The sequence below is a fragment of the Callithrix jacchus genome, chromosome 6, assembly GCF_049354715.1.
Source record: "Callithrix jacchus isolate 240 chromosome 6, calJac240_pri, whole genome shotgun sequence".
Taxonomy (NCBI): domain Eukaryota; kingdom Metazoa; phylum Chordata; class Mammalia; order Primates; family Cebidae; genus Callithrix; species Callithrix jacchus.
Genome location: NC_133507.1, coordinates 19,054,470 through 19,065,728, shown reverse-complemented (window position 1 = coordinate 19,065,728; position 11,259 = coordinate 19,054,470). Strand labels below are relative to the sequence as shown.

Below are 11,259 nucleotides of genomic sequence, written 5' to 3'. Positions count from 1 at the left end.
GTACGTAGTTGTTGTAACACTATGCCCACACATAACATTAGATATGACTTTCTCGATTAGTGTTACATAATGACTTTCCATATTGCTATAGAGGCTTTGTAACAATTATTTCCAAGATTGCTGCCATGGGGTAGTCATCAAGGTCCATCTTTTAGATATTTAAATTGATCCCTGTGTGGCCAACAGAATTCATGTTTCAAACAATGTTGAAAATTATATAGTTCCCTGAATTCCCCACCTCCAGCTATATTTTGGGGTTATTTCTTTAGGAACAGATTCCCAGGAGTCATACTACTGAGAATCTAGAAATCTTTTGTAAAGTTGTTATATTGCCACATTGCTTCCCAAAAGGGTTGTTCTAAACCATAATTTCACCAGCAATGTAGGAGAGAACCATTTTCATGCTGCCTTTGCCAGAACTGGGTATGAAAACATTTTTAAAATGATATTTGAGAAGGTGAAAATAATATTTTAATATATTTGAATTTGCCTTTCCCCTAACTTATAGTGAGCATTAAACATTTTTTCCTTTTCCTACTATATTTCTCCTTTTGTTATTCAGTTCTTTCATCCATTTATCTACTGGGGAGATGGGGGGTGACATCTTTTTAGTTTATCAGAGTTATTTATATTTTAAACATAATCATTTGCCAAAATTTAACAATTTTTTGGTTAATTCTTTTTTTAAAGAATTATTTTATATATATATATATATATATATATTTTTTTTTTTTTAATAGAGACAGGGTTTCACCATGTTGGCCAGGATGGTCTCCATCTCTTGACCTCGTGATCCACTTGTATTGGCCTCCCAAAGTGCTGGGATTACAGACGTGAGCCACCATGCCCAGCCTGGTTAATTCCTTTTACAAAAAAAAAAAATCTTATCTGTTGATGTTTTGTCATTTTTATTGCTTCTAAGCTAATACATATTTTTTGATATTATTCAATTTCATTTTCTTCTATTTAGGTTATTACCTGGTTTTATACTTAACTACTTATTTTCAAATCGCTAACCAGTTATCCTAGTAGTATTTACCGAATTCCTTCTCACTCCTACATCACATATTAAAATTATTTTATGCCTAAATTATCTATTTCAGTCTTCCTGTAATTATGTTTTATAGTACCATTTTAATAGTTGACAGAGCTAGTTCTTCTTCATAATTCTGTTTCAGAATTTTCTTTGATATTATTCCTCAACATTTTAAACATTTTGTCAAGTTTCAGTGCAATTGACTTTGGGTTTTTATTTATTAAAAAACTGGGCCATGCCAGGCCCAGTGGCTCATGGCCTGTAATCCCAGCACTTTGGGAGGCTGAGACAGGTGCATCATTTGAGGTCAGGAGTTCAAGGGCACCCTGGCCAACGTGGTGAAACCCATCTCTACTAAAAATACAAAAATTTTCCAAGCATGGTGGCATGCACCTGTAATCCCAGCTACTGGGGAGGCTGAAGCAGGAGAATCGTTTGAACTCAGGAGACAGAGATTGCAGTGAGCTGAGATGGTGCCACTCCACTCCAGCCTGGGTGACAGAGATTCCATCTCGGAAAAAAAAAAAAGAAAAAAACTGGGCCAGGCATGGTGGTGGTTTGGGAAGCTGAGGCTGGAGGAGTGCCTGAGGGCAGCAGTTTAAGGTAACAGTGAGGTATGATTGTGCCACTGTGCTCCAACCTGGATAAAATACTATCCCAAAACTCAGGCTGCAAAAGTAGTACATATTTATTTGAAGGAAAAAAAGGAGAACTTGATCATTCTGCCACCCAAAGATGCTTTTAAATCACTTATGTGGAACTCAACGGTGCCGTGCACCGTTCCAAGTGCTCACAAATGTTATAATAACTCCTTTTGTGCGCATAACAACTGTCTGCAGTTGGTAGGCTCATTTTCCAGTTTTATGGTTTAGGAAACTGACATGACACCTTTTCTACAGATGAAAACCTTGCACAGGGTGCTGAGGCAGTCCACCTTGTCCAGGGAGCCCATGGAATCCACAGAACCAGGCTTTGAATCAGGGCAGGTGGTTCCAGGGACCTGTATGGATCAAACACCAGCCCATCAGATACATTATTCCTATGTTGGTGTATTTACCTCCAAACTTGTGTAAAGTCGGTTGTCCCTGTACATACTTTGTGTAATCTTTTTGCTTAACAGATGTCACGAACACTTCTGTATCATAAATCTATCCCAGCATTTTTATTAGTTAATATTTCTCATATTCATGTAGAACAATGCATTTAACTAATTTCTCATTTTGTAATAATTTTCTTCCTATTTCCCCTGTAATAATACTGCTGAGATATATATTCTTTTTTTTTTCTTTTTCTTTCTAAGTGTTCTGAAGATACTCTGGCAGAAGTGTATGTTTCTGAGGCTAAATCTTTTCACACATTCACAACCATTTGATCATAAATTCTAAAGCAAGAAACGCTGAGCCTAATATATATATATATATTTTTTGAGACGGAGTCTCGCTCTGTTGCCAGGCTGGAGTGCAGTGGCGTGATCTCAGCTCATTGCAACCTATGCCTCCTGGGTACAAGCGATTCTCCTGCCTCAGCCTCCGAGTAGCTGGGATTATAGGCGCCCGCCACCACACCCAGCTAATTTTTGTATTTTTAGTAAAGACGGGGTTTCACCATGTTGGCCAGGCTGGTCTCGAACTCCTGACCTCAAGTGATTCGCCCGCCTCCGCCTCCTAAAGTGTTGGGATTACAGGCGTGAGCCACCGCGCCCGGCCCGTTAGATATTTTAAAGGCTCCTTTCTGATTCATATTGCCAAACAGTCCTCTGGATCGATGTACCGCTCTATCCGGTGCGCCATCTGCAGTATTCGTACGCGCTCCTCTTCACCCACACTAGGTCATTAAAATAACAAATAAAAACAAGACCTTGATGGATTAGGGATCGCCGAGACTTTTTAAATGAAAATGCACTAAAAATCCTTAATTCCACCATTCACCGTCTACCATGGAGAAACTGCCCATGATTCTCCGGGGAGACAGCCACATGATTCACTCAGCATTGAATACTGAAACATAAAAAAGGAACGAAATGGTTCTCAACCGCTGAACGGCCGAAAGCCTGGCGTCTCCACGCCGCGGAACGTTCTGCAAGCGCTAAGGGAAGGCGGGGGTGCACGTTGAGGGGCGGACGGTGGAAAAGGAAGCTCCCGCGGTCTCTCCGTTTTGGCAACCAGGCCGTGGGTCAAGTTTCGGCTTCTGGGGCCAGCGGTCGGTCTGGGCGAGAGGCACAGACCCGGATTCGCATCCTGACAGGGCCCTGACCGGCCAACCGACGTTGGCCGAGGTGACGAGGCTCTTCGGCACCCGCACCGGCCCTCCGCAGGGTACCCCGCCGTCCGCTCCGTGGCGTCCGTGAGGCCGGACTCTTGGGTGCCAGGGCTCCTGGGCGCCAGGGCCATGTTTCCCAGGGCCGCTCTCAGTGACGCACCAACCGGAAGTGACAGTGTTGTGGCGGAAGGAGGCGCTTTCTGGGAGTAGCCGGTGCTGAGTGAACCGTGGCCGGCAAAGATGATTCAGGCGATTCTCGTTTTCAACAACCATGGAAAGCCGCGGCTAGTCCGCTTCTACCAGCGTTTCGTGAGTGCGGCCCGGCTTCACCACGCCCCTTCAGGGCTCCCACTACCTCGTCCCTCCTCTCTGGCTCGCCGGCACCCGGGGGCCCCGTTCTTTGGTCACCTGGGGCCCCTGCCCGGTGCATGGCCCCCGCCTTACTTAAACACATCCTGGGCGCGGGCCGGTGCGGGGCCTCTGTCTCTCGCCCTGCTGCCCCCGCTCTGACCCCTTTCTAGATCCCGGCATTTCTGTGCCATTTTGTGACATTTTCCCTTGGGTCTCTGGGAACGAGATAGAAGAGACAGTGGGGAGTGTGCCTCGTTGAGCACTTGAATGATTGAAGTCACGTGCTGTCATCTTTTTGGTTGTTGACCAGAGTTTCGCGATGAAGTATTCAGTTTCTGAAAGTTTTCGTTATAGCCAGAGGGTCTGGAAAAGTTCTTTTTATGGAATTATTTTGCTTCGGTGTTGGCTGGAACTTAACAGAGACTAGATACCCTTCATTCTGTAGGATTGGAGAAAATCAGTTTAAAAGTGGAAAAATGAGAAATTTTAAATGCTACTGCGTAAGGGCTCAATAAGTGATTACGTAAATTTGAATATTCCAGGCACGTTCCTTTGCAAACACATAAGCATCAGTATTTGCCTGCTGTCTTTGAAGATTTTATTTCTTCATGGCGGGGTTTCACATGTTACATAATTGGGAGACGGGTGAAACTGAAAAGGGGGAAGAGTCAGAAAACATGTTCAGGCTTCAGCGCCACCTTTTGTACTCCAGCATCTATTGACAAATTAATAAACCCTTTTCGGACTTTTATTCCGTCTTTTGTCTACTCCTTCATAGGATGTTTTATTTCTTGAGACATAGTCTCGCTCTGTCGCCCAGGCTGGAGGGCAGTGGTGCGATCTTGTCTCCGCGCCCCGGGTTCAAGCGATTCTCCACTTCAGCCTTCCAAGTAGCTGGGGGGGACTACCCGCCACCATGCCCGGTTTATTTTTATATTTTTAGTAGAGACCGGGTTTCACCCTGTTGGCCGGGATGGTATCGATCTCTTGACCTCGTTATCCTCCCGCCTCGGCCTCCCAAAGTGCTGGGATTACAGGCGTGAACCACCGCGCTCCAGCCCAGTTTACTTATTTAAAGGGGACAATTCAATGTTGCATGTTCGCAGAGCTGCACAACCATCACCACAAGCAATTTTAGATCATTTTCATCACCCCAAAAAGAAATCTCTTAGCAGTCACTCCGTATTTCTTCTACTGATGCTCTCCGCTCTAGAGTCTGTCTTTCCCTCTAAATTTGCCTATTCCAGGCATTGCCTATAAATGGAATCATAAAATAGGTGTTTTCTTCTGTCCACCATCTTTCATGAAGTATAATGTTTTCAAGATTCATCCATGCTATAGCATGTGTCTGATGTTCTTTTATTGCTGAATAATATTCTGTTATATGGATATGCCATATTTTGATTGTCTATAAGATGATGTTCTTTTTGACTCGTATAACTAATGCTGCTATGAACATTCTTGTGCAAGTTTTTGTGTAGACCTGTGTCTTCGTTTCTCCTGGTTATATACCCAGGAGTAGAATTGCTGGGTCATGTGGTAACTATAGTGAACATTTTGAGAAACTGCAAACTATTTTCCAAGTGGCTGCACCATTTTACGTTTTTGTCAGCAGTGTATGAGGATTTCGGTTTCTTCACATCTCTGCTATTAACTAATCTGTTTTTTTGATTAAAGACATTTTAGTGGGTGTAAAGTGGTATCTCATTGTGGGGTCCCCCCCAGTCCCCGAGACTGAGTCTCACTCTGCTGCCCAGGCTGGAGTGCAGTGGTGTGATCTTGGCTCACTGCAATCTTTGCCTCCCAGATTCAAGCCATTCTCCTGCCTCAGCCTCCCGAGGATTACAGGTGTCGGTCGCCCTGCCTGGCTAATTTTGTTTTTTTAGTAGAGATGGGGTTTCGCTGTGTTGGCTAGGCTGGTCTCAAACTCCTGACCTCAAGTAAGCTGCCCACCTCGGTCTCCCAAAGTGCTGGGATTACAGGTGTGAGCCACCTCGCCCAGCTTATTGTGGTTTTGATTTCAATTTCCATAATGACTAATGATGTTGAGCATCTTTTCATGTGTTTATTGACCATTTGTGTATCTTTGAAGATCATAGGATTTTATAAGACCTTATGAGCACATAAATGAAAGTATGTTGAAAACTACAGAGCACTAAAAAGATATGAGGGGTTATTAAAATCACTGAGGCATGTAAGCAATTGGTAGTTTATCTTTTTACTGAACTAGAAATTAGGTGGCCTCATCATTTGATACCACTTGCCCACTGCTGCCACTTCCCCCAGCATCAGATCAAAGGCTTTAGTTCAAAAGATTTGTCAGTTTAAAGTGCTGGTGCTTAGCGTGTTTTGTATTTCACATAGTTAATCTCTTACAGCATCCTGTCATCTGTGAGCTTTATGTGTTCTTTAAATGGAAATGAGGAAAATAGTGACTGATTTACGCAAATTTATAGTGACCAATGATTAGCAAGTTTTCATTCATTCAGTAAATACTATGAGCCATTCCATACTCATGTGAGTCAAAGTAATTTCCCCACCATGACATTTTGTCTTTTTTCCCCCCCTCTCTGTTTCTTTTAAATAAATAACCATTTCAAAGCTAAATTCTGTGCTGTAGAAAGAAAGGGATTACAATTACTTGAACCTATTTTCTGATTCTTGGGGCAAGTCCAATTTGAAAGTTTTCTAATGCTTTGCTACTCAAAGTGTGGTCCCCAGACCAGCAGAAATGGTATTGCCTGGGTGCTCACCAGGCTTGCGTCTCAGGACTTAACCTATACCTACTAAATCTCAATCTGTATTTTAACAACACAGCTGATTCATTGCAAATTAAGATTTGAGAAGCAATGGTTTAGAGCTTTTAATTATTTTCTGTCTTAATTGCTGGTTTCTCCCTCTCATTATCCTTTTTTACCATACCTCTTCTGAAACTCATATGTATAATTAGAAATCAGAGGTGAGTTATCAAAGTGATTTCATCAGAGTTGAGCTTTCTTATGCAGTTAGTAAGTGAAAAAATAAGGCAAGGCACAGTGGCTCACGCCTGTAATTGCAGCATTTTGGAAGGCCAAGGCAGGTGGATCACTTAGGTCAGGAGTTTAAGACCAGCCTTACCAATATGGTGAAACCCCGTTTATACTATAAATACAAAAATTAGCCGGGTGTGGTGGTGCGTGCCTGTAATCCCAGCTGCTGCAGAGGCTGAGGCAGGAGCTGGAGGTTGCAGTGAACTGTGATTGCACCACTGCCTGGGCAACAGAACAAGATTCTGTCTAATAATGATAATAATAATACCTTTTATTTGTAGCTCTGTGATTGTTCAGAATTTTTAATCTGTAGTCCGTTTTTCTCAATAATAGTTTGCTGGTGAGTAACACAGTGTCTTATATGTAGTATCTATATTACCAGTGCAAAAGATGGCAGCTGTATTTGCCAATACAGGTTTTTAAAATATTTACATGATTACATCTTGACCTTCTTTAAGTGGTAGACCCATTGAGATTTATTATATACCTGTCATAGATGTTTTCCAAGGAAAAACAAAATATTTCAGGATCAGGCCTTCTAGTTATTCTTTGACTTTTTTTTTTTTTTTGAGACAAAGTCTTGCTCTGTTGCCCAGGCTGGAGTACAGTGGCACAATCTTGGCTCACTGCAACGTCCACCTCCTGGGTTGAAGCAGTTCTCCTGCCTTAGCTTCCCGAGTAGCTGGGATTACAGGTACATGCTATCACACCTGGCTATTTATTGTATTTTTAGTAAAGACAGGGTTTCACCATGTTGGCCGGTATGGTCTTGAATGCCTGACCTCATGATCTGCCCGCCTCGGCCTCCCAAAGTGCTGGGATTACAGGCGTGAGCCACTGTGCCCAGCCTATTCTTTGACTTTTTATGAGAGTCTATCAATTTCCTTTCCTTGTTTAAATGTCAGCTTACCTATGGGACAGTAACAGTTAGTGACTTAGATATCTAGGTAAATATACCCTATTTTAATTCCTGTATCAGAGCCTTGTCATCCATTTTTCATAGCTTCACTCTTATTTTTTCTCTGCTCATCATTTTTTCATTTCTGGAAACTACTACTAAATGTTTAGATGCTCCCAGCTTACAAACACTTCTTCCCTTGTCCATACAAGGATGGGATGTAGTTTTTCAGGCATGCCCACTGATTCAGTTATTTTTTTATTCCATAGCCAGAGGAAATTCAACAGCAGATTGTTCGAGAGACTTTCCATCTAGTCCTCAAGCGAGATGACAACATTTGTAACTTCTTGGAGGGTGGAAGGTAAACTGTCAGCTTCATTTTTCTCCCCATGTATCCACTCTTGTGAGTGACCTTCATTGTTGCATCTTCTGGCAGCACTCAAGTGTCAGGTGGTATTTGATGCAACTTTGACTGGTCTCAGCATGATCCGCTCAGAGGGAGACACAATTCTCTTTGGGACACAATTTAGTTATTGTGCTTCTGATATGGCTCATTTAGATGTTTGGGCCCTGGAAGGATAGGCAGGAGAAAAGGTGAGGGAAGGTGGCTTTAGGTACCTCTGTCAAACTTGGTTGCCATTCACCTGGGAAGAATGGCGTGCTTCTAGCATTTGGCCTTCTTTCCAGTGGGCCCTTTCTTATTCTTTGACACTAGGTTTCTTCTTGATGTGTTTCAGCTATGGGTACTAAATGTTTCCTGTCTTCCGCAGTTTGATTGGTGGCTCAGACTACAAACTGATCTACCGGCACTATGCTACCCTCTACTTTGTATTTTGTGTGGATTCGTCAGAGAGTGAACTTGGAATCTTGGACCTCATCCAGGTATGTGTAGTCAGCTAATGATGGCAGCAGTTTTAGAGAGTTTGCACGGAATTTTTCAGTAACCAGCCTGTAGAACCTTGTGTCAGTCTCCTTACTGATATTGGTAAAAGTTGCCAGATGTCCACCAGATGGTGCTCTGGGAAAGCTCCTGAGAAATGCTCAGCACTTTTACATTTATTGGTTTATACCTAGTCCTTGCAATGCCCTTAGTTTTCATGATTGACTATTTTTTTTCAGCTAGCGAACCAAATGACATTTACAAATTTATACTTTTAGCTGGGTGTGGTGGCCCACAATCTGCCACTGCACTGTAGCCTGAGTGACAGAGTGAGACCCTGTCTCCAAAAAAAAAAGCTCAAGATGTAGCATCACAAAATCTGGGTTTGACTCATGAATCTGTCATCTGAAAAGTGATATTAGGTTGTAGAATTCAAATGTGACACTGTGCTTTATAGTACTGTAAACTATGTAGCAGGCTATAGAAATGTGCACATAATATGAGTTTATGTGAAAATGAAGGAAATATAGTAATCATGTATTTTTAAAATTGGGATGGAGTGCTTGCTTCAGCTGCATATATACTAAAAGTAGACCAATGAAGAAAAGATGAGCATTGCCACTATACAAGGATGACATGCAAATTGGTAAAACATTCCATATTATAAACAATAAAGAAAATGTTTTAAAAGAAAAAAAATTTAGGACACAGTTATTAGAGAAAATGGACCGTAGAGATTTATATTAACACAAAATTGAATTTTATAGTTTAATGGACATTTATTAAATATTTAGTGTACATTGAATTTGGGAAGATCAGATAAGTAAAATGTAAAAATAATAGGAACTAAAAGGTTTGATCTTTGTTTTTGTTTTTTAAGACAAAGTCTTGCTTTCAAACCGGAGTGTAGTGGTGAGATCATAGCTCGCTGCCGCCTCCATCTCCCAGGCTCAACCCATCCTTCTGCCTCAGCCTCCTGAGTAGCAGGGCGTACAGGTGTGCATCACCACACCTGGCTAATTTTTTGAATTTTTTAGAGATGAGGTCTCACCGTGTTGTCCAGGCTGGTCTTGAACATCTGAGCTCATGCAGTCTTCCCGCTTTGGCCTCTCAAAGTGCTGGGATTATAGCCACGAGCCGGTACACCCAGCTGATATTTGAAAAGACAATAAAAATAAATAGTTGGCCTAATTGACATAAAGAAGATAGAAATAGAAAACATTGTTTTAAAGGGATGATATATATATGCTTATATTACCAACATATTTGAAATAGCTGACTACAAAAAATAACTACCCTGGCCGGGCGCCATGGCACATGCCTGTAATCCCAGCACTTTGGGAAGCTGAGGAGGGTGGATAACTTGAGACCAGAAGTTGGAGACCAGCTTGATCAACATGGTGAAACCTCATCTCTACTAAAAATAGAAAAATTGGCCGGGCACGGTGGCTCACGCCTGTAATCCCAGCACTTTGGGAGGCCAAGGCCGGTGGATCACGAGGTCAAGAGATCGAGACCATCCTGGTCAACATGGTGAAACCCCGTCTCTACTAAAAATACAAAAAATTAGCTGGGCATGGTGAAGTGTGCCTGTAATCCCAGCTACTCAGGAGGCTGAGGCAGGAGAATTGCCTGAACCCAGGAGGTGGAGGTTGCGGTGAGCCGAGATTGCGCCATTGCACTCCAGCCTGGGTAACAAGAGCGAAACTCCGTCTCAAAAAAAAAAAAAATAGAAAAATTAGCTGGCTATGGTGGCGCATGCCTGTAATCCCAGCTGCTTGGCTACTTGGGTGGGTAGCAGAGGCATGAGAATCATTTGAACCTGGGAAGCGGAGGTTGCAATGAACTGAGATCAAACCATTGCACTCCAGCCTGGGCAATGGAGGAAACACTGTCTCAAAAATACAAAAACAAAAAACTGCCCTTATGAAATTAATATAAAGGTACTGAAATAATTAGATGAAATAATAGTCTTTTTTTAAAAAAAGAAAGAAAGAAAAAGAAAAGACCTGACTCCCTAATGGGCTCACAGTAAAATTTTTTAAAGTTGAAGTACATTAACCTGTATATTACTTCGTTATTTTTTTAAACCTAGAACAAGGAATTGACTACTTAAGCGTATTTTATGGAGCAAATCGGTTATCATCCAAAAACCTAACTAAAAGGGAAGATGTTCATCAAATATTGCATATTAGTATTAGCACAAAATTACTAACAGAAGTTTTAGCCAACAATCTATTGAACCAAGGGATTGTGAGTCCTGGCTTTTTTTTCTTTTTGACTCTCCCATTAACAAGCACTGTGCCCTGCCCTTAAATAAATCATCTAGGCTTTGTTGGCCCTAAGGGTTTTGTTCGTTTTTGTCTCTTTTGTGTGTTGGATTTTTGTTTTAATCTACAATGATACTAGATACTCTTTTCTAGCCCCAAAATTATTTCTTTAGCAGGAAAACTGCATACTATTAAACAGAATTATACATGTGTCCAAATAGTATTTATCCCAGGATGCAAGTCAGTGTAACAAAGAAAAATTCATAAGCAGTAAGAAAAACTAATATAATTGAATTAGTAGTTGCTGAGAGGAGTGATTATCTAAATTACATTAAATACACTCTTAAACTGGAATAAGAAGCATTTTTTATTAAAAGTACACATTTATTAATTAACTGTTTACTTTTTGAAGAAATAAATGTATTTATGTGGTTCAGAATTCAGAGGCACGCTATGATCATACAGGTTGAATATCCCTTTGAAATTCTTGGGATCAGAAGTGTTTTGGATTTTGGACTTTTTCAGAGTTGGGGATA

At 41.5% G+C, this 11,259-nt stretch overlaps 1 protein-coding gene and 1 non-coding gene across 3 annotated transcripts in view; both read left to right on the top strand.

Moving 5' to 3' along the window:
* Positions 1 to 3,490: 3,490 nt before the first annotated feature.
* Positions 3,491 to 11,259, top strand: part of AP3S2 (adaptor related protein complex 3 subunit sigma 2) — a 69,501-nt gene continuing 61,732 nt past the window's right edge. For both annotated transcript variants that reach the window (XM_008998407.5, XM_035303824.3), the window contains exons 1-3: positions 3,491 to 3,604; positions 7,843 to 7,934; positions 8,344 to 8,455. In XM_008998407.5, the coding sequence (XP_008996655.1) occupies positions 3,536 to 3,604; positions 7,843 to 7,934; positions 8,344 to 8,455 (273 nt within the window). In that variant the 5' untranslated portion in view covers positions 3,491 to 3,535. The remainder of the gene's footprint in view (positions 3,605 to 7,842; positions 7,935 to 8,343; positions 8,456 to 11,259) is intronic.
* Positions 9,013 to 9,119, top strand: LOC118154953 (U6 spliceosomal RNA). The gene has a single exon (XR_004745201.1). It is a non-coding gene; the product is annotated as a U6 spliceosomal RNA (small nuclear RNA).